At 34.8% G+C, this 24033-nt stretch overlaps 1 protein-coding gene across 3 annotated transcripts in view; it reads right to left on the bottom strand.

Annotated features, from left to right (window-relative positions):
- LOC108910834 (calcium/calmodulin-dependent protein kinase type II alpha chain) overlaps window positions 1-24033 on the bottom strand; it is a 101485-nt gene that overhangs the window by 14696 nt on the left and 62756 nt on the right. For 2 of the 3 annotated variants that reach the window (XM_023454310.1, XM_023454309.1), the window contains exons 5-12: window positions 19651-19789; window positions 19548-19552; window positions 17598-17889; window positions 14461-14583; window positions 14319-14402; window positions 14224-14266; window positions 8069-8158; window positions 5535-5591 (exon numbers count right to left, since the gene is read on the bottom strand). In XM_023454310.1, the coding sequence (XP_023310078.1) occupies window positions 5535-5591; window positions 8069-8158; window positions 14224-14266; window positions 14319-14402; window positions 14461-14583; window positions 17598-17889; window positions 19548-19552; window positions 19651-19789 (833 nt within the window). The remainder of the gene's footprint in view (window positions 1-5534; window positions 5592-8068; window positions 8159-14223; window positions 14267-14318; window positions 14403-14460; window positions 14584-17597; window positions 17890-19547; window positions 19553-19650; window positions 19790-24033) is intronic. The other variant, XM_023454311.1, reaches the window with a different exon arrangement.

The following is a 24033-nucleotide window of genomic DNA, read 5'->3' on the forward strand; positions in this document are numbered from 1 at the left end:
ACGTTTAAAATGCAAAGCTAATTATTTTCCATAAAAATCACAAACACTACCGTAAAGAAATTCGACAGAACCCATTCGAGAAAACACCGTTTAATTTGTGCGGCGGATCACGCGAGGAATAGTTGGAGAAACAAACCGCGAGTTCGAGAAAGATACGAGATTTATTATCTTCTATTCGTTAAAATAAATCAATCGGTGCCCTTAAACCGCGTTAATTACTTGACTTGGCGTGTTCAAAGGGATTATTTCTCGATAAATATGACACCAAAAGGACCGACTGGCCGTAGATTTTCAGAAGTGGGACTGGAATAATAAATATATCAGCCAGCCCGAAATAAAAATATTAATAATAACTGGGACAAGCGTAAAATATTGTCGTTGGTGCTGCCGTGGTGGCGTGACAGAGTCTGCTTATCTTGGCTGCACCTAGTCTTTTACAGCATAGACATATTACCGGAAAACCTTAAAACGCAAGAAAAAGTTGCGTTATGATAACTCGGACAGGGACAAATGGCTAGCCTTACGTTAAAACAAAATATATTAAGTTATGTAGTGTTATCATTAACAAAATAAAATCACACAGATCATGTAAATGGAAAGCTGCTTCTAGTTCTCGACGTAGTTCTATTATTGAGCCACATGTTCTGTCAAATCGTTAGGATATTTCTAATTAGGTAAGTTTAAACAATTATCCTCTATTATAAACACTCCAATTAGATGGAAAATGATAAGGACTAGCATTAACGACGTACTTAAAGCTTTAAACGATTCCTTAAAGTCAAATGTACGTAGACTGTAATGATCTGACCAAAAATGAGCAGGGTCAAACTTTAAAACTAATAAACTACAACTCACGAGCAGCGATATTTACTTTTCTTCATTTTATCGTACGTTGTCGTCTGAGACGTCGCCAGATATAACAATTACATCAAATATAAGTTTATAATGATAACTTTGCACGAGTTAGAAAACTTTAAACTCCTTCAAGTTTATTTGTACGACTACCGCAACGTATGATACTGCTTTTTATCCGTTCGATTTTATAACAAATGTATTTATGATCGTGATCTGTTCTCGCAGCAAACGTAATCAATAAACAGAGCCATAAAACGCTAAAAATCTGCATCGAAAAAATAACGAAAAGGGATATAATTATGTCAGAAAAATTCCTGTAACGACATACATTTGGACATCGAAAGATTGAATTCGGATCTATATTAATATATTCGCGTAATAGTCCTAGCGAATTAGGTTTTTTTTTTTTTTCAAAAATCGGGGCTAACTCAAATTTTATAGGCTTAAAATTAAGTAAAAAATACATAATAAAAGCCTAAATTTGTCTGGTAGGACACTTTTTTATTTAAATTCATATTTTTTAAAGCACTATTTGATGTAATTGGTGTGAAATATGTATATTAAAAAACCTCTGAGATAAGGACCCTAGTTATCGGTTTTTTGTTAACAAAATGTGGATATAATAACACCCGCGCATATGACACGAAAGAAACATCTATGCTGGGAACTGATACATCGAGAAATGGTCGTCTTTCTTTTTGTACCTAACCTAAAATATATTTATCCACTGTTTTCTTCTGAATGAATGTGTCAATAATAATTTAATAAATAACAAACTAGGGGTGGGGTATTTTATTTTACCCAGCACCTCTAGACAGTGGCGTATTAAAAACCACAAAAAGTAGGGGACATTATTCGTCAATAACTACAATACAAGGCATGCTTCTGGCCAGTGGCCACCGGTCCCCTGTTTAAAAATAGATAATTTAAGGAATATTCTTCTACGTATATACAGTGTGTTGCCCGTGTTATCGTTACGGGCAAAAACGTCGCGCCCAACTAACGGCGATTGTTTTGCCGCGACGTAAACAGACTTAAAATTAGACAACCATACGTACTCTCTCTCCTCTTCGTAGCTCCCAAGACCGCCGCCAGGGCCGACATTATGTCACCGAAACAACCAATTTTGACGTTGGCGTCCCGCGGCACACCTCGATCGAATTGATATATCGGCGACGGGCAAATGCATGTACGAAACAAACGCTACACGAAAAACACGCGCCCGCGAAGGGAATAGCTCGGCCGCGCCACACGATGCGAAGGAACTAACAGGAGCAGCGGCAACGCGCGCCGCTGATCAAGATATGCTTGTCAGTGAGCCAAAATTAACTGATGAGCCTAATCGATGGCGAATTTAAGCAAAATAAAGCTTAAGTGGACTATTTATAGTGTGCTGTGCACTCGAAATAGTGCCTGAAAAAATAATTAGAATAATGGATATCGACGGTGCGAGGGGGCGTTGCCAGATCGCTGTGGATTTCTTGGGAACTGACGATTTTCGGGTGGTATGGCTTTATTATTAATATTCTTTGGTATTTGGTAGGATTCTGCGTTTCAAATTGTGAAAAAAAGTTCTAAATATCATGTAGAATGATAATTGCGATATGCGCCCGCTGAAAAAGTTGTGTATAATTATTGTTAGCGCAAGAAAATGTAAATCCGAAACAGATACCGACTGGACTATGCACGGGACTTTTATTTTCGCCTTTATTTCGCCACTATATGTAGAGTTGCAGTAATGTAAGGTTATGTCTACCTCCAAACTAAATGAGACAGGGCCAAAATAAGTTGTCATGAGCGTGTGTTAGTAATTATCATTGGTTTTAACGTTATGGTAAAAGGTAGTATGGGAAAATCCCAAAATATAAAGAAAACGCTGAAAATACATTTATGGACAGCCAAAAATAAAGCTGCATCAAATTTGAATGAAAATATGATACTTATTCTCATTTTGGGATGTCCAGGAATTTCAGTAGATTTGGCAACACCTAAGTTAACTGCCTTATCAAGAATCCATGGTTCCCTATTTAAAGGAAAACGTTAAAAGCACGTTTCGAGTGACTAAAGCTAAACTAATTGCGTTAGCAACAAAGAAAATTCAAAAATTTCACATGCTGAACGTAAAAAGTCAATATATACGCCTTAAAAAGTAGTATTCTTACACAACTCTCAAACGGTGTACATTGAAAAACGTAGATCGTGCGTATTTTTAAAACAGGGCATGCAACACGTGGTCCATCCACACATACATACAACGAGCAGGGTCGTTTCAAGATGCACCGCCGAGGTTAAAAATATAATAAATAAGATTACACCAACGACTGGCGTCGCAGCTTGCATAGAGATTCCACTGCATAAATATTTTCGCGGTTAATCGTCGCTAGATCCCTTGAATTGTACTCATTCTGCATCTGTTTGTCAGACGAACACAAATACAGCGATTATGTTCTAGTATTCACGATATTCGAAACCCCAACTGACGTTAAGGGACCTCGGTTAGTTACACTGAGAGAACAATAACTTTTAAATTTAATATTTTAACGAACAGAAAGTTTAAAAGTTTTTTTTACAAAATTCTATAATGATTTTTTGCAATTAAATCCGATATGGACAGAAAATATTTATGCAGTTAGGCTATAAACAATCCGACTTGAGAAACGTGCAACATGCGCTTCAAAATCCAATGACGCACGAAAAACATTATAGAAAAAATCAAATTTCAAACCTTTGTGCTATCTTATTCAAAAGGTATCTCCAAAATTCAAGCAATTAGTATAAGCTGGTATGTCTGTATGTAAGTAAATATATGTGTAAATTATGCTATTTAAAAGGAAGTCGAGAAAATGACTTTCAGTATCGCTTAAATAATCGTCGGTTGATTGTTAATTTGTTCTACCTCCAATGACAATTCGAAAAAAATAAATAGGGATGGACCATGGATACACCAATGCAAAAATTTAAAGGGTGAAAAGAATTTCCGAAAATTTTCCAAGTCCGTGGACTCGGAAAAAAAAAATTTGCAAAATGTCGCGCTATTTTTTAGAATTGCATGATAACCTAAAATATTTCGACCGAAAGATCTAAAAACTAGAATCTTAAGAGCTTCAAAATGCTTTTTTTAAATTCCCGATCCAACCATTTCCCACCTAAATACAGTCTGTCAAAAATCACGGAAAAATTTCGGAAATTCTTTTGACCCTTTAATTTTTTGCATTAGTTTAATATGCCGACTAAATATGAAATGTCACATTTTACAGTCATTTTCAAGACAGCCTCCGGCCTTGCGCGAAAGTACACGCCGCCATCTAGATCGTGGCAATAAAAGAAGCCTGGATATGAAAATTAACAAATTAAAAATATACTAGTAATGCTTAATATACTTCAAAAAATTTTGTTTCAACAGTGACTGCATCAGAATAATAATTTATGCGCTCGCCACATACGTTTAGTCGTTTGTTAGATGAATTTAAAATTTAAATTTAGCATCGGGAGCCTGCAAACCAGATTATGTAGCATGAGATAATAATTATCCGTTAGTGGGAAATGGAATTTGTGGTGTAGGTTTTCAACAGAAACAAATAATGTAATATTTATTATTGAGTATCGGATTACTACCAGTAATGGGAATGGGATACTTTTGACAAATACAGATTAGATAGAATTAAATTAATATTAATTAAAGAGAAATTCATTTCTACAGGGATGAACACAATAATTTGAACTGTGCGCCATTTTCAATCCGAAGAGTTAGCAGCATTATGCAAGGACATACGTTGTAGCAAACACATTGCGGCTAGTGCTAGACAAAGGAGCACTATATGACGGATGAGCGAGTGAAGAATGTGAAAATTCATTACAAGTCCGGAGAGTATGTAGCTGAGACTGTGAAATCATTTTTAGCGACGAGGTATGTGAACAAGCAAAACTGTCGAATTTGGGGTAGAAATAATCCTCGGGTCATTCAAGAACGACCAGTGTATATCCACAGGTGACAATGTGGTGTGAATTTTACGCTGATTGGTCCGTTCTTTTTTCGTAACGAATTTTCACAATTTTTGTATATATTACACCCTGTATATACTAACTCGATCTAAATTAGTATCCGAATTCGCCTTGAAACGAAATTATTATACCACAACTGCACGACTGGTTTTGGCAGCCCCCTTTATGAGTTATTACGTGATAATATTAAGTTTGTTATTTACAAGCATGTTTTTATTAATTTAATTCATTCATTTCGGTGTTATTTAAACGAGCGACCAGCCCAGGCGTTAATATGTGTGAATTAAAAAGCGACATAAACAATTACTTGTGATGCAGTGAACAGGGTTGGACTGGGCCTATGCGAACAATTCCAGTTTTAGGTGGCCGACTAGGGTATGGCCGAAAATAGAATTCATTTTCTTCAGCACAAAGCATATTTGGTCTTTAATTTAATCGTTTTTAACGTAAAATACCTTCGATATAAAGAAATGCAATAGAAACACAATTATCGACCCTTTTAGTTGACAACTGAACTCTACAGTCGACATAGTGAATTACTATACCGACTGATCTAGCTATGTCTTATCGTTATTGGGCCGGACAACACGGCGGCGCGGGAAAATTCGGCAAAGGCGCCAGTCCTGCCCTGGCGAGTTATATTAGAGTAGTATAAAATGGATTCTGTTTGTTTTTACCTTCTGGTTCTTTGGCGATAACTGTCGAGCTTCTGTCGACTCCGCCTTTCTTATCTTCTGAGCGTCGCCCAGAAAATAAACAAATTATCCAGTTTGCCAATAAACACAGGATTAGTCTTATTGTTAGTTAACTTAGGATCTACTGTCGCGTGGTTCAGTCGATTGCTATTTGATATACTTCAAAGATTTGCAAGTGCGCCCCCAAGTAAATACTGTGCAATGGACTGCTACATGACGATGGCGGTGGAGAGGGGGGTGCTGCGGGTAATATTCATCGAAGCGGGCCGAGGGCGGGTGGTTTACGTGCGATAGTAGACCGGGAAAGGTAACGTTTTGAAATTTATTAATTGCTGGGCGTTATTTTATTGTTGGGAAGTCTTGGGAATGATAATACAAGAGGCGTCTCATCAAATGGACCATGAAATAAGTATAGTATAGCGTCACTGTTTTTTATCAACAAATATATCAAAAATTCGTTATTTTTTGTTATACGCGTTATTGTAATTAATCTTAGCAAAAAAGTTCAACGTACGATTTGATCTAGAGAAACTCATCTTTAAAATGAGACTTTATACGTTAAAATTGCTTTATAAACAAAAAAGTTACTGCAAAATTAAACGGAAAAAGTGCTTTTTCTTTAATTGTTAATAACTTTTTAAATAATTAATCAAATCTTATCAAACTTTCCCAAAATGAGAGTTTTTATATCCTTAAGAGATGTGCAAAATATGGGCTCGAGCGGACGAATAGCTTTTGGAAAATTCCATTTATTTATACAATTTTTGCAAAAAAAGCCCAATTTCAAATAACTATTCCGGGGGTAGGGTTATGACTATAACATTATTTTTGGGCTCATTTTCTTCGAAGGGACACCAAGTATCCTCTAGTTAAAAAAATATTTTTTTTTCAAATTTAGTTGTACATAATTGGGAACAAATGAAAGGCACTTTTTTTCCCTAATACATAAACAAATAAAATAACTCCGCGGTTTTTAACTTTTGAAAGAAGTTATATAGACCATTAGAAAGCTCGTAAAAAAACCTGCATATTGAAAAAAAAAACAAGCTTCTACGACCAATAGGTCCGGAGTTAGCAATTTTTTTTTTAAATCACAGAGCAATTTGTTATAAACATTAAGAACTGCAATTTTAACATTTTGTAAATGAAGAAAATGCCGTTAAATAAGCGAAATTCGCTTGAAAATAATTTATTCGACAGTCTCTAACTCCGTTGTTTTTCAACGAATCTTGACGATTTTTTTTTAACTTAAAACTCTTTTCATAAGCTGGAAATGAACGGAAGAAGGTTATAAGCGAAAAACGTGAATTTACGTAAAAATTATACCAAGCCTGTAAACAATCTTCCCCCCATTTTTATGTCTGTGGAAACTAACATGTTATCGTACATAATATTTAGCATCTATAGTGGTAAATTCAGCTTGTCGAAACAAAAAGTCGCGAAATGGTCATTTTCCAGCTTATTCTCCTGGTCTATATAAGAAACTTAAATAGAAATGTTTAAATATCCGCACACGAGTGCACAGATGGTTGCATATGATCAGTTTAACTGAATACCAGCTCAAGGATGCTCAAATTAATTATTGGGTGTCCCAAAATTCACGAAACATACGAAAATAAAAGACAGTGTGACATCTGACAGTTCAAGGTTATTAAAAATGGAGAACTACACGAAAGAACAACGCGGTTTCATTGTTAAGCAATATTTAAAAAATTTTGAAGGTTTAGCAGCTACAATTCGCAGTTTTCGTACAAAATATGGTCGGAATAGCGATTAACTCCATCAACAATGAAGAGATTAAGTGAAAAATTCCTGGAGACTGGATCAATTAGTGATCTTAAACACTCCTCCGTTCTTCAACACAAAACATCGAAGCAGTTCGAGAGAGTGTTGCTGAGAGTCGACGAACGTCAATTCGGCACCGTGGCCAATGACAGGACAGTTCTAGAAGCTCTCTACTGTGTATTCTCACGAAATATTTGCGTCTTCGCGCTTACAAAGTTCAATTGATTCAAAAACCGAAGCCTACTGACCGCGCAGAGTGAAGAGTTAGTTGGTCACGTAACATATAACGTTGTAATGCGACACACAAGATTATACATCTCTTATTGTTTTTTTGTTCGTATGCCAAGCGCAAAACCAAAAACATCGCAACAGTCGTAGCCAAAGCACACGCATTATTTACATATAAACTGGCCCCTGTCGCCGTTTCGATGAATATTATCCCTGTAACACCCTGTAACAGATGAAAAGCGGTCATACGGGTGCACCAAAGCATCAGAACAGTATTTATCGTGAACTGTGTCACTTTTTCTCAAAAAAATAAAAAATAAACCAGTGGTATGTGGGATGAATGATATCTTCTATATACACATGGGGTCTGTTTGAAATACTTGCTGCAAAAACTGCTGAATTCTGTTTTGTCCGTGATGATTTTCGCAGCAAATATACGGTGCTGATAACATACAACTCGGGTGCAAGGTTGGCTATTGCGAATAAACAAACGAATGTCTTACCTTTGATATCGTCATCCTCCAAGGTCGTCGAGCTGTCCGTCGATTCCTTCACTTGAGAGCCGTCGCCTTTCTTCACTATTATGCTTCGACCTAGAATTTACGACGGATTTTAGAGCGGCGCGGAATTCGCGTGGGTCCGTGTCGAAATCGAAAATTTTCAAAAATAAAATATAAGCCAATTCATAATTATTCTGCTGGGAAAATGTAAAAAGAAAAACAAAACCTTTAAGTAAATATTTTCATTGTAAAACGATCTCGTGACTCAATACCAAAGTCTGTTATAGAATTGTTTACCGAATTATTATGCTTGTTGGTTGATTTCAATATCAATCATCGCGATCACAACACCGCAAAATTTTTAAATTTTATTGAAAGACTTATTGACTCATATTTAATAAATTATGAAGAAACATCATGGGGGTCCCACAACAACAACAACAACAAAAACCGGCGTTGCTCTTTTGTACCGTATTGTGGTTGTGTGTATCTCCAAATATTTTCAACGTTAATATCAATAACAGCGTGACTCGGAATTTATAGAGTACTTTGTCGTTTCAAAGGTAATTAAAAAAAAATCATTGATATAGGAAGGCCTGTTGGATGGTGTAGAATGACGTGATCAGATTTTGGCCTTTTGGCCAAATCCATCACTAACAGAATTTTTCAAAAGTTTGCTTCCAAAAAAAAGAAATCGTAGCATCGAGGGTTACAATTTCCAGATAATATGTGCCTTTTTAGGATTTATTGAAAAAATGTTAGTCCTTCATTTGTTTTTTACTTCATATTAAAGGCAAATAATAATATATCTATAAATTCAAATAGTATTCAGTATAAATAAATATTTACATACAAATGTACGTAATTTTAAGCAAAATGTATCATATGAAAATTTTTCAATAAGTCAATATTTTTTGAGTTATTGGTGATTGAAAATGTACATTTTTTACTAAAAAAATATGTTTTTCAGTAGTTTTTCTTTTCTTTTTTCTTTTTCAGAAAAAATGCACAGAACATTTATTAAAGTACTTTAAAATAGCTTTAAAATGAACTTGACTTTAAGTCATTAGCATATAAATTAACAAAGTTATGGTAAAAATAAAATTGTTAATTAGCTTTTTCGGAAAAAAAAATCAGTACAAAAGCTGATGAATTTTTCACGAGATTTAAAACTGAAGGTAATGCTTCTACAATTTACATTTTTTATGTGCTAACAATATATATTGTACAAGTTTAAGCGGTTTAGAATGCATATTTTTGAAATTACGTTTTGATTGAAAAGCTCTTTTTTAATTTAAAAAAATAACATATTTTTGAAAATATTACGTTTTGATTGAAAAGCTCTTTTTTTAATTTAAAAAAATAACATATTTTTGAAAATAACTAAAAATATAAAAAAGATACGAAAAATATTCAAGTGTACAAAAGTTTAGATTTTTTTTTCAAAGAATATTTTGTTTTTTTTATTTGTGTGGGATAAAAATTAACAGATGTTCGCAGTTAAGGGGGCAATATAAAACAATATTAATTCTACACAGGGTGTTAATTAAGTATGGACAATAAATTCAACAGACGATTATTTGAGTGATTTTAAGATAAAAAGTTCATATAAACATCGGTCCCCAGGTGCTTCGTTTTGAAGATACAGGGTGTACAATTTTTGTAAAAAAATGGCTATTTCGTAAATATCTAAACACCTTTCACCCAATTTTGTTGTAATTTGGCAGTGTTATTTGTAGTGTTAAGGGGCTAATTTAACCCTAACTTGATTAGATATATTAAGTCCAGTGGCGTCCCAAGCGGTACTTTAACGAATATTTTTGACAAAAAAAAGTACGCCACTGACTTTTTTGAAATTTTTATATATCTTTTGAATTAAGCAACTAAAAATTCAATTTTTTTGTCTCTAGAATGTTTTTCGTATCTTGATTAATTTTTGTAGGAAAAAAAAAATAAAATCCACTTAATTGCATATGAAACATGGGGAAAAGTTTCTTTTGGAAATTATTTTTTTATTGATAACATGTAACATTTAAATAACAAATAACACTGCCAAACTACAACAAAATTGGGTAAAGGGTATTTAAGATATTTACGAAATAGCAATTTTTTTACAAAAGTTTAAATGAAAACAAAGCATCTGCGGACCAATATTTATATGAACCCCTAGCTAAATTTTTTGTACATATGTACATGTATATATAAGATTTACGCCGTATAAAAGAAAAATTGGAACAATCAGCTGACGCTCGAGCGTTATCCAATAACCTACTAATACACATAATTACTAAAATTCATTTAATTTTATTTATTTAAAAATTGAAAAACAATTGTCTTGAAATTTACTAAATGTTTCAATAGTTTACATTTTTTCCGTAGGACAAGTCTGCCGCGTGTACACGTGTTGTGCATCAGCTGTGTCACGTTACGCTACGTTTTTTCGTCGAAATAAAAAAAAAATATGGATTTTTGTTTATTTTTGGGACGTTTTCAGTATAAAAATACTAATAAATGAAAAAGTATCAGTTAGAAAACGTAAAAATACAAAACAACATGGATCCATCTTCAGGCAAAGCATGCTTTCTATGTTCGAAACAGATAAGAACAATAAATTGTAGACTTTTTTTAATCCACACACTGTATTTAATACAGAAAATTTCTACCCGTTTTTAGCAAAAAATTCATTTTTTTTCTGGACAATCAAAAAGCCAGAGAAGATGAAACTTGAATCAAAGGCCTGAAAAAGCAATGTGAATGAAGCGTTGATGGTAATTTTTTTTAATTCAGCCGCAGCGCAATATTTGCTGAAAAAGAAATCCTAAATACCTATACACTGTTTTTTTTTTCTGCAAAATCGCCGGTACATTTAAACAGCGACAGTTCGGTGAAATTTAAGTAAAAACTGTTGTTAAAACAGTACGGTGAAAATTAGAACATTTGAGACTTAGGCATAGCCCTAAGTGTTCCAAAGTATTCTGATCGGATTGATATTTGTATAGTGTGAGAAACAAATTGAAATATTTTGTTGTTTTGGTATTTAGTCACTGAGAAAGTAAGACAAATAAAGGTTGGTGCACACAATAGATTCAGTAAGATCCAGGGAAGACATACACAACCAAACAAAGTGATTTCATATACAGGGCGTCCCATTTTAATCCATCGCCCGGACAACTTTGCGGGATGAGCCACTGAAAAATTTCCACAACAAAGTTGTAAGGTTTTGAGGGGGCTGTACGATAATGACCTTGGTTTTGACCCAGAGGTCAAACTCAGAGATCATTCGGAGGACAACCTCAGAATTTCAAATAAAAACTCCATTTGTGTTATCCAGAAATGAAAAGAGCAGGAAATTACGTTCAAAAACGTATACTTGATTTTGGTAAGACTGATCGCTCTGAGTCAAAACCAAGGTCATTACCGTACGGAGTGATCGATTAAAATGGGACACCCTATATACGCGTAAGGGATGATGGTTGATCATTTTTGGATTTCGCGTGTTGTTAAACCACGTCATATCCGTAAATTGTGTGCCCACCTTTGGAAGCCTTATTATAAGTGTGGTGGGTGACGTGATGAGGTGGTGAAGAAACTGTATTTTTAAATCATATGTAGTGACATGTTTTAACAAATCAGAAAAGTCATGCATGAAGCCACATTTTACACATTCTGACATAACCTCACATTTCGATTTTGTGTCGGAGTAACGCCGGTCCGCTACGTCACAGTCCACCGCCCACTACACATAATTGTTATCGAACAAAAAGGCCTAGGATGAAAAAGTACGCGATAATCCGAAGATTCCGCCAGCAAACAAAGATTTTATGGAGTGGAGGCGTTGCCGCGAGACGTGAGGCTACGCCCAAAGCAAAAAATGGTATGTAGTGGTTGGTTGATGCAGGCTGCAGTGTTCTTACCACATTCTAGTTGCATCAAGGTGAAGTGAAGTGAGGTAGGGTGACGCGAACAAGTCCGCCACAACCAACAAAACAAAGTTACCAACTACCCAATGCTCTATTCTAAATTATTATGCACAGCTACTAGTGGTATAGCATGTTTGTATGGAGGTACTTGGCGCGGGACCTTTCCTGACGAATACGGATCGTTTATGCGACAGATCTAATCGTATATTATTTTATTTATTTCAATTGACGTGTTGTAGAACTACGGAGAGTGTGTAGCTGAGATTGTGCGCAAATTAAGTGGAATTTACGGTAGAAGGAAGGCAGAGAATGAAACAAGTGTGGGAAGATTGCCAAAGCACACGTGGCAACAATTAGGCGGCGCTCGGGTCGCCTAGGCCTGCTTATGGCGATGCCTATCTCGTCAAGAAAGGTCACGTACCGAATATGTATGTAAATGTGAGTGTTGAGCAAAATAAAAGAGAAACGTACTAGATATATTTACAAAGTAAACTCGGGTGTATTTAAATTAAAAGTTGTTTTGTGTCTGTTCTGGTGGAAGGTTGGATTTATTTACATGTTCCTTTTTTCGTTATGCGGAAAATAACCTACAGTCAAGGGTCCCGCAACTGGGTAGTTCTCGCCACTCGTCTAATTTAATTAATTTCGTGTCGATGATGACAGAAGAAAGGCAGAAAGTAACACCGACGCTTTTTGTATTCTTGGTTATGATTCAAAATTGTCAATGGAGGTACAAAAAACCGTAGAAAACTGAACAGTGCCGAGTTGCAGGCCCTTGGTGGTACTCTACCGAAATTTTTTAATCGTAGCCGCTCTACTATAACCAACTAACTATCGAAAGAAAGACAGTTCCTAGAAGAAAAATTTTCAAGTAGTGGGAAAGAACTACGGCTAGTTGTTTCTATGTTTCCACATGCTTTAATGCTGTTTACTCTAAAGGAGGAAAAGATAAAAGTATTTACAATCCAAGAAAAACGTCATTCAATTTCGGAGATAACGTGATAAATGTCAAAAAATCAAGAGGGATGGGTCAGGAGAGGTTTTCACAAAATTCCTTCCGAGTTACTCAATGAGTCGATGAAAGGGGGGGTTTTCGACGATTTTCAAGAAAGAACCAGAATTGTGTAAAGTCAAATCCTAAAGTTTAAAGTATTTAATGGTAAATGCTCCTAGCTTTTTAATTTTGCACAATTTGAAAACGTAGTTTTAGATGCTGCTTAGCGGGTGCCCCAAAATTCACGTAAGTTTTGAATTTGGCGCCAATTGTGCGGTAAAGTGTTGCCAACGGAAAACAGGCAGCGTGACAGTTCAGGATCATTAAAAATGGAGATCTACACTAAAGAACAACGCGTTTTCTATGTTGAGAGAAAATAATGAAGGTTTGGCAGCTACAATTCGCAGTGTTCGCACAAAATAAGGTCGGAAAAGTGATTTTTTGTCAACTGTGAAGAGATGAATGAAAACATTCAGGGAGACTGGATTATTTAGTGACTTTCGACATTCAGGCCGTTGCTGAGAAACATCAATTCGGCTCTTTCAAGAAAGATTTGCATCTTCATGCTTGCGAAGTTCAACTGACTCAAGAACGGAAGTCTACTGACCACTCAGAACGAAGAGAATTCGTTGAATGGAATAAGTTACTTCTTGCGTGAATTTTGGGACACTCAGCTGCTCCCTAACCTCAAAATGTTCTTTTCCAGTTTTAAAGACGAGGCAATTTCGAATTTCTATCTCTTTTTTCCATCAGAGACTCATTGAGGACGTGTATTTTTTGGTATTGCAATGAAAAAACCTCCTGACTCGACCAAGGACTCTAATAAAATCGGAAAGGGAACTAATTCAGTGAACGGAACGACTACGAAAAATGTCAAAATCTGTGTTAACAGTAGAAGTTAGTGTCGGGTGTTAGACAGGTAAGTTGGGTGAAGTGTACCTTGAAGTTCGCTAGTGCCGCATGACTTAAAGTGGTTGACAAAAATTCAGGGGGAACTAGTCGCTTCCAGTTTACGTTGTACATACGGCGTATCTCTTACAAAAAAAATTTCGTACAATTTGAAGGTTATGGTTGCCGTACTGTAAAAGTTTCACTGAAATGCGGTCTGCAATTCAAAAGATCGGTTAAAATTGAACTGGAACTGAAGCCTTTTAATTCTGTAAGGGATACACCGTCCAGAATAAGGGTTAATAATTATTGGACATGTTATAAGACGGCTTATTTCTTCACCGAGTGAAACTTACTTGAAAAATTACGGGTAGCCAACATAGTGGTAAGGATAGCACCCTGGAATCAAAGGCTGTTAGCGGATCGAATTCGGAAAGGTGGAAGTGGTTACCTTGAGTTTGCGCCTTGCGTTGAATTTTTTGAGGCAGTCCACCGTCTCCTGCCTGTGGACGACGGACGCAACGCGTTCCCTTTGCTGAAAATTAAAGTCTCGTAATCTAGAACCTTCTTCATCGGAGCACAGGAATACTCACGCATATCCATGGATGTTTGAGGGCTTCCGCGGCAGTTATCCGCTTTCCCGGATTGACCGTCAGCATTTGGTTGATGAGGTTCTTCGCTTCCGGCGTGACGGTGTCCCATTCCGGGCTGGGATACTAAACAAAAGAACGTCACTGCATAAAAACACGACTACAGTAGCGTTTTCTATTCCAATATATTTTAATTTTTCTATTTCTAGATGTTGAACGGAGATATTGGAACAGATAGATGGAACAGGGGTTGCAATTTATCTGCGCAAAGGCTGCCTGCAACCGGATAGCGTAAGTGGGGGAATTATTAAGTTAGCCTGCTAACCTAACTTTATTTTTTTTTGTCATATATCAGGACATTCCATTTCACAACGGTTTGTCATTGATCATTGTAAGCGAATCATTAATATCGACGACTGTAGGATTTAGGGATCTTTAGTTGACCGTACCAATTGTGCAATGTTGGTTGTCTAAGCTCAGCGATCGCGTGGCTTACAATCATTTATGAACGTACTCTATAAACAAGATAGTACTCGACAAAAGGTCAATATAGGCACTTTAAATAGGTCAATTGATATGAGTCACTTGAGTATAGTTTAGATGTTCAAAAAGTTTCAGGCGACGCTCGACTCCGCCTAATTTCCTTTTATTTCGCGCACTGTACCTATTGTTGTTTGTGGTGGTTTAATCAATATTTTTTTCGCCTGTATTGTAGAAACATGGACTGTAAGTAGAAAATAGCTCAAGAAACAAAAGTTATATAGTGCCGATGAGCGCCTTTGTCCAGGGGGTGGAAGCCACTCCTTCTGGGGGGTGAAAAATAAAATATTGAAAATAACCCCAGGAATCGATAAAGCAATAAATTTTAAGCAAAAACTAGGTATCTTATGGAGTTATTGGTGATTGAAAATGTACATTTTTTGTTAAAAAGACGTTTTTCAGTAGCTTTTCTCGAATAATCTGGAAAATAGACATTCTCTGAAAAAAAATATAACGAAGAAAATGAAGAAAAAGAAAAAGATTGAGTTTTTTTTTCATTTATGCAGGTGCAATAGTTGCTGAGATACGGCTGGTTGAAGATAATTCATGTCCGCAAGAAACTAAATTGGAAGCGTTTAACGTAAAATAACTAAAAAAAATATATTTTCCAAGAAAAATGCATAGAACATTTTTTAAAGTACTTTAAAAATCTTTAAAATGAACTTGACTTTACGTCATTAGCATAAAAATTAACAGAGTTACGATCACAATAAAACTGTTAAATCGCTTTTTCGGAAAAAAAAATCAGTACTAAAACTAATGAATTTTTCACGAGATTTAAAATTAAAGGTAATCCTTCTACAATTTACATGTGCTAACAATATATTATATAAGTTTAAGCGGTTTAGAACGTATATTTTTGAAAATATTACGTTTCGATTGAAAAAATTTTTTTAATTCCAAAAAAATAACATTTTTTAAAATAACTAAAAATCAAAAAGAAATGAAAAATATTCAGAAGTTCAAAAGTTTAGTTTTTTTTCACAGAATATTTTGTTTTTTTTTTATTTGTGTAGTATACAAATTAACAGAGATGTCGCTTCTAGAAGTTTGCTTTTCAAACCCTTTAACCTCAAAAATCTCAAAAATAACGCGTTAAAAAATATTCAATTTTATAGTACTTTTAGCTGTCAAAATTTTCCTTAAAATCATTTTTGGATCGTCTTAATAGCATTAAAATTAAGGAAGTTATCGTTAAAAAAACCAACGGTACCTTACTGCTTCAATTTTCGGAGCATATCAATGTTTGAAAATTTGAAATTATGATTTTCAGTTTAAAAAAATATTGAGACATAATTATTTTGAATATTGCATAAAGTAAATCGCGAGAAAGAAAGTTTTGACGGAAAAAAATTAATTTAAAATAATTTTAAAGCCATTTTTTATATTTTAATTTGTCATGGGGGGGGGGCGAGGGGGAGTATGGGTTAAAACAATGGGATAAATTATAAATTGTATTATAAATAGGTAAAAGAATGTAATTTATCCTGTTTGTACTATCAAATCATTTCAAACTATTAAAAAGGCTTTTAATATTTTGTTATTAGGGGTAGTTTTTTAAGGGTTGAAACTTTATCAAAATAACGTAAATTATAACCCACAATATAAAACAATATTTATTCTATATATTAAGATATGATTTTAATCTATTTAACACCTATTTTTACATTTATTCAATTTTTTAGCACAAAGGGTGGTTTTCATCCCCTAAAAATAGAAGCGCATATCAAGAATATATAACTTTTCATGTACAGGCTGAAATAAGCTCAATTCCAAATTTTCATACAAATCGGATCTATCCGAAAATATTCGGAGGTTTTACCCTATTTTTCTTTGCGTTCTCTGGACTACACGTCATATTATTTCTCTTTAGAACAACACATTCATTTCCTACGGTCCAAATTAACCCCATACTCCTCGTGAAAAATAAAAACATTACAATACACCTTACTTTTTATTCTGCGAGAGAAAAAAGTAGATTCGTTAGTGTGTTACTTAGTTGCTTTTTAATAATAGGCATTTCTTCAAACGGCACCAACTTCTGTAATTTACCGCGCCGTATCGGATTATGCAAAATGCTTTGTAACAGTTGTCACTGCAGTTGATTGTCGCAGTACAAACGGCGGTGCATATTTCCATAAATTATGTCAGGTAGACACGCACAAAAAATCGATCAACATCACGACCGAAACGAGATATTAACAGAAACTTGACTTAACGGCTGTAATATTTTTAAGATCCTGGTATTATATTTGACAAAAAAATTTAACAACTTCGAGAAAAATTTAAAATACGGCGACAGTATTAAACTTCATAGAAAAAAATTGTAACAGCATGCAACAGAACGTCGTAACGCAACACCGTTGCGTAACATGGTCTCGTAACAGTAACGTAACATCGCAACATCACCCCGTTCCAATGTTGCGCTTCTATGACGCAGGAAATAACTCATTACCGAAGGGCAGAACATTCGGAACATTCCCCGAAGCGACACGAGTCGATGTAAGGATCATCCCCCATCGTGGATGGTAAATTGTTACGCGACGAAGTTACGTTACGATGTTCTGTCGCAGTTCTGGATGTCTTTTGATGATACTCACGTCGTAAGCTCCCGCCTTGATCTGCGCGTACAGCCGGTGCTGGTCCTCATCCCAGAAGGGCGGGTAGCCCACCAACAGGATGTAGAGGATGACGCCGCATGCCCAGATGTCCACCGGCTTGCCGTAGGGCTCCTTCTTCAACACCTCGGGGGAGAGGTAGCCGGGCGTGCCCGCGAACCCGAACCACGCCTGCTGCTCGCCCTGCACCTCGATGGCCAGACCGAAGTCCGCCAGTTTTACCGCCGCTCCCTTCTGTTTGCTAGCCAGANAAACAATTTGAATAAAATTGTTGCTATTTATGCTACCTCACCGAAAATAGATTCAATGGATAGCTGGCAAAAAAAAATACAAATTAAAAAAAAAGTACCCTCTACGACCAACAGGAGCCAAGATAAGAATTTTTTTTAAATCTTAGTGCAATTGTTTATAAACATTAAGACTTGATTTCTTCGCAAAATAAAGTTTACGACGTAAAGTACGATTTCCCGTGAATTGCATTGAAAAATATGGAAATAGTTCAAATTGATGCGCGCTGTACAATTTTGCAATATCTCGGCTTCTATTCACCGTACAAACTTTTTTTTTAAACTGGGGTAGTTCGACGAAAAAGTAACAATGGGCATATTTACGAATTCGTAGAACAGCCCTGAACCCCAGAAAAAATGCATCTTTTAAACTTATTTTTTTTTTTAATTTACAAAAAATGTCACAAAAATTATTGTTAAATGAAATATTAATTAACATTTCAATTTCAGAATTATTTTACTATTATTAAATAAATAAATGAGGCTATTTTTCATTAAAAAAAAAAATTTTTTTACATATTAAGCCAAAGTACTTATTTTTTCAATATTGTGTTAGCTATTTAATTGCGATTAAATGTAAAATTAAAGTAAAAATTCACAAATTATTTTCAAATTGTTATTTCTCATAAAAATANTTTTCGCTTATAAACAATTTGAATAAAATTGTTGTTATGCTACCTCACCGAAAATAAGATTCAATGGATAGCTGGCAAAAAAATACAAATTTAAAAAAAGTACCCTCTACGATTATATATATATCTATCATTGAAAATGGTTGTGATTAATATTTTTTGAATTAATTTTGATATGGAATCAAATTCACCGCTTTTCAAGAAGTTAAAATTGTAATTTTATCGACCGCATTATTTTTATTAATATTTTTTAATTTTGACAATTTTGCAATAAATTAAAATGCTTTTTATTCTTAAAAATCTTAAATCTTTTAACAATAAATAAGTATGTTTTAAGGGCAGTGTAGATGCTACGAGACAAATTTTGGTGTTTTGTATGACAAAATATACAAAATATAAATTGATTCTATTGTTCTGTACTGGCTGAAGTCGAGAAGAGACTGTATTTTGCTGGTTCCGTTTTATTTACATTCCCGACTTGAACGGAAAAAAATATGAACCCGGGGGACGAGAAAACGGCGCAATCAAGATATTCCTCGACATTCCAGACATGTCGGCAGAGGAAAAATCTCGGCCCGATCCCGAGTTGGAAACTTATTCGATTAAACTGGCTGTAGAGGATTTTCTCGTGTCTGGGGAATTCCCGTTTTTATTAGAAATATTATTTATCGGCCATTGAGAGAAACGAATGTACGAAATTTTCTCGTTAGACGTAATGGCGAGAGGCACTCGCTATTTGGCGTTCGGGGAAAAATGCCTCAGTACCTGGATATTGGAAACTGTTATTTTCTTCAATTTAGCTGTTTTTCTACGATAAATAAAATATATTTGTAGAGATATAAATCAATTCGATGAAACAAGTACTTTGTTCGGTGTACCAATTTCTATATACACTTTATCGTCTCTTGTGTACAGCATTATTGTTGAAAAACAGCCGTCTGAGATACAGAAACCGTGAGCAGTATAAATTTAAGCAGAATCCGATCCTGTTCCGAAAGCTTTCAAAGGGCAACGGCGGCTAGTCTCCTGTGCAGTGCAAGTTGATAGGGTTAAAACCTACTTTTTATCAGGAGAACTCTACGGGTATAAACGAAAAATATAAAAAATCGCTCTTACCTTGAGATCTCTGTGTACCACGCCATTTTGGTGACAGTGATTGACTGATTCTAAAATTTGTTGTATACAGTGAGAAGCGTCCGCTTCTGAATAGAATTCCCTTGCTACAATGTCCTCGAACAATTCACCTCCCGTTACTCTGTAACAGAAACATGCATAATTTGGCGCGTTTACACAAAGTACATAGCTAACAAAACCGTAAAAGAAACGGGCAAGGTTTTTGGAAAAGGACCTATTTTAATCAAGAATAGATCTTCAAAACACATTCCGACGTATTTCATTGTCAAAAGTTTTTGGTATATACTCGGATACATTATTTGGTTTTGCTAGTGGTTTTGTTATGTTTCAGATTGAGTTTTTTATTATTTTTTAAAAATTTACTCGTGTTAATAACAATATTGGACTATATACGTTTGTTTGTTTGACTTTTTTATTTGCTATTACTGTTGTTTATCAATCTCATCCACATTTAGTTCTTTTGCGTGTTGAAAAACAAATACATTGTTTAATCGTCATTAGGCAACTACTCTAAAATTTAAGAAAATTCGAAAATGTGACAAGAGATTTTTTTAATAAATGGATAGTTTTAATCAAGTATGTTACACATGTTTCAAGGAAGAGAATATACACTTTTTGAAAGGGGTTCGTCCGCCCACATCTACGACACTGGTAAGTAAAATGCCAAATTATTAGTATGAAATGGTAAGGAGTAAATTTAGGTATTACTGAATACAATTTTGTGAAGCTTTACTCTTTCTTGAAGTATTAAAAAAAAACCCTATAATATACAACTTTTTTGTTCATTTATGATTCCTCCATCTCATGTTGAAGTAATGGCAGTCAAACTCCTTACACCCTGTATAGACTTTTTCATCGGCCAAAAATAGCGGGCGAATATTAAATATTAACTTTAATGGAAGAGGTCCGAAAAAAATCCAAGTTTACGTGTTACCTCGCGCTTTGTTAATTAAGAAAATTACTCTTTTTTTTAGTAGAAGAGTCATCATCATTCATTAATCTTATTGCGGTGGCTTTCCTACGTGTATGTCCGAATTGTCAAAACAGAAATACGCGTCAGCGATCACATTACCAAAATTACAATTTTTCTAAAGATTGCACACCCACGTCTTCTAAAAATAGGCCTGAATCGATTTGCTTGGTGATACATTAAATATATAGCAAATGAAACGGAAAATCAGGATGTGGATTCGGTGCCGTATACAGGGCGAAGCCGCCCTACATAGTTTTCATGACAAAAAAGATTAAAGATCATGTTTTGATCATTATTGAATATCTGAAACGACTATTGTAGAAAAATTAACACTTCTACATGGATTAACTGTATGGGCAGCTCATTTCCCAGATTGAGATGTTTTTTTTTCGACGTTATAAACACGAAGCAAATAACCATAAATATTATTGGAAAATTGGAAAGTTATGTTTTTTACAAATGGTCTAAGGTAAAAGGTCAAAAAAATTAAAATATACTTCTTTGTTCTAAACTTTTTTGTAGTTTTCGAGTTGCAAAGTGCGGTACATTTCGACGGAACACGCAGTATATAAACGCTCCTACCAGAAATACTTAGGCGATGTCGAAGGTAATGCATCTGCATTATGCAAACTTCGTCTGGCCGGAAGACTGTAAAACGTATTCCCCTTTCTCTCTATTTCCCATAGGGCTCAATAAGAGCGAATAGGGCGAGAAGGGAAAACCGTTTCGTAATATTAGGAAGTCCAACCGGGGTATAATTGGTTTTCCAGATTTATTCGGCGAAATTCGAGCAGTAAATCATTTAAAATACCGGAAATGAGGGGGATATGAATTCTTACAAATTGGGCGTGTACAAAGGATTACGATTGGATTTATAAAACTGAATAAAACGGGAGATGGGGTCGTTTCGATTCTCACGAGATGTTGTAGATACAAATTTTAACGGAAAATCAAACGACCGTACGATTTTTACTGCGATGAGGTGACAAGGACGCATATTTAATTCAATTCAACTGTACAAATTTTATACATGTTTATTAGAGTGGCACAAAAAAAACGATTATTTTTTTTCATGTCTCTTGCGAAAATATGTTAGTTTATCATGTTTTAGGAGTCCCCTCAAAAAATCAGCTCAACAAAATGGAAAAAAATTCAATTTGGAAATTTGGAAATTTTGAAAAATCTTGAACGATCTCTAAAAAATTTTTTTTGAGCTGGTTTTTTGAGGGGGCTCTTAAAACATGATAAACTAACATATTTTCACAAGAGACACGAAAGAAAATAATAGTTTTTTTTTTGGGCCACTACTTTGAAAATTAAAATAATTATGAATGACTTTTAGAAATTAAAATATCGATTTGAAATTTTCAGAATCGAGAATTTTTTCAACCTAGAAAATGATAAAATAACGTGAAAAAAAATTTGAAAAAAAATTCAATTTTTGACGATATTGGAAATTTTTAAAAATCTTGAGCGACTTTTAAAAAAAAAATTTTGAGCTGATTTATTGAGGGGGCTCTTAAAACATGATAAACTAACATATTTTCACAAGACACGAAAAAAAAATAATAGTTTTTTTGGGCCACTACTTTTAAAATTAAAATAATTATGAATGACTTTTAGAAATTAAAATATCGATTTGAAATTTTCAGAATCGAGATTTTTTTCAACCTAGAAAATGATAAAATATCGAGAAAAAAAATTAAAAAAAAAATTCAATTTTTGACGATTTTGGAAATTTTTAAAAACCTTGAGCGACTTCTAAAAAAAATTTGTTTGAGCTGATTTTTTGAGGGGGCTCTTAAAACATGTAAACTAACATATTTTCACAAGAGACACGAAAAAAAATTATACTTTTTTTTTGGGCCACCCAAATGTTTATATTGTACAGGGCGATTCACAAATGATGACCAAAAATGAAACCTCGTATTCTTTGGTGAATTTTAAGGGAAGTGTTTCCTATAAAGTTTTTATCTAGAACGCTTCGTTAAAAAGATACAGGGCGTTAATCTTTAAAAAATATTTTAAATTTCTTTAAATAATTTACAGACTAGAAAGTGAAATAATTTGAAATTGGACACATGTATTTGTGTAAATATTGTCCAAAATCTGAGGGCTTTTCCTAAAATTTACATGCTCCAGTGGCGGAGACACAGGGTATCGGTGGGTATATTTTCGAAAATAGAGATATCCCAGACAAGACAAAATTAAATAAAAGATAATAAATACAACACATAAGCAACTATTTCAACTTTGAAATAAATAAAAGACTATAACTTTTCACTTATTTTTGGGTTTCCCGCACATTGCAACTCCTTTCACATCACATTCTGTATCCACAGCAAAGACCCTCAAAAATAATTCGAATCGATAAAAGCCTGCTCGATTTTAGAGTACACCGAAGTCAAAGTACCATTGCTGCAGATCGCCCTCTGTTTATAGACAATTTTCAGATTTGCCTATCACGGAGGTCGATCAGGCCTCGGGATCAAAGGGCCGCCCTTAATCTGATAAAACGGGTTGACGCAGTTGATCGCGACTTGTGCTCCCCCTGGACTGCGCTCCTATAACTAAATCCCTAATGGATGTAATTTCACAAAACGGGTTACTAGTACAGGTGGGGTCCTGTACTGTTGGGAATTTTGGCACAAGTGTACAAATTGTCGATATCGTTAGCGGATAAAAAGGGATTCCCTAATATAATTGTGTGTAACCGAACATCAGAGAAATCGTTAAGAAAATGTTCAGCAAACCTCAACGCAAACATTCTCACCTGGATTAACAAGGCCTCCTGGCTGAGAGCGTGACGTCACGTCGGTGGTTAGTGCGATAAGACCGACATGATATTGCGATTTTGCCGTAGTTAGAATATGATAAGCATAATAATTTACAGTACATTTAATATATCTGTTTGAAATATACTTTTTATAAGGCTTCCTGTTTCCAGTCGTGAACTGAGCCCTTTGTCGTACCCAATTAGGTATTTCTTCTTATGAAAAACCATCATTCAAAGTAAGCACGCTTTTTATCGAAATGCACCGGCACCACACAACAAAAACGTCTGCCTAACTTCAAACGTCAACCTGATTTAATCACTGACATCACGCGAGCTTTTAAAATAAACAGATATTACATACAGCAATTACATGTAAAATTATTTAAAGTTACGTTTTACGACGTAATTAATCTCGGAACAGTCCACTTTTGTCATAGTTTAGAGGCTAACTGCAAACTGCAAGTAGTACCTAATAACGTCACCAAACAAAAGAGCGTCACAAGCGAGGCCTTGTTCTTATAGGTGGCGTGGTAATGGAACAATGTCAGCGCCTACTATGGAAGGTCTTAATAGTACGTCAAACTGACGTAATCAGTGCAGGGAACTGTGATGTTGA

The sequence above is a fragment of the Anoplophora glabripennis genome, unplaced genomic scaffold (genome assembly GCF_000390285.2).
Source record: "Anoplophora glabripennis isolate ALB-LARVAE unplaced genomic scaffold, Agla_2.0 scaffold290, whole genome shotgun sequence".
NCBI lineage: Eukaryota > Metazoa > Arthropoda > Insecta > Coleoptera > Cerambycidae > Anoplophora > Anoplophora glabripennis.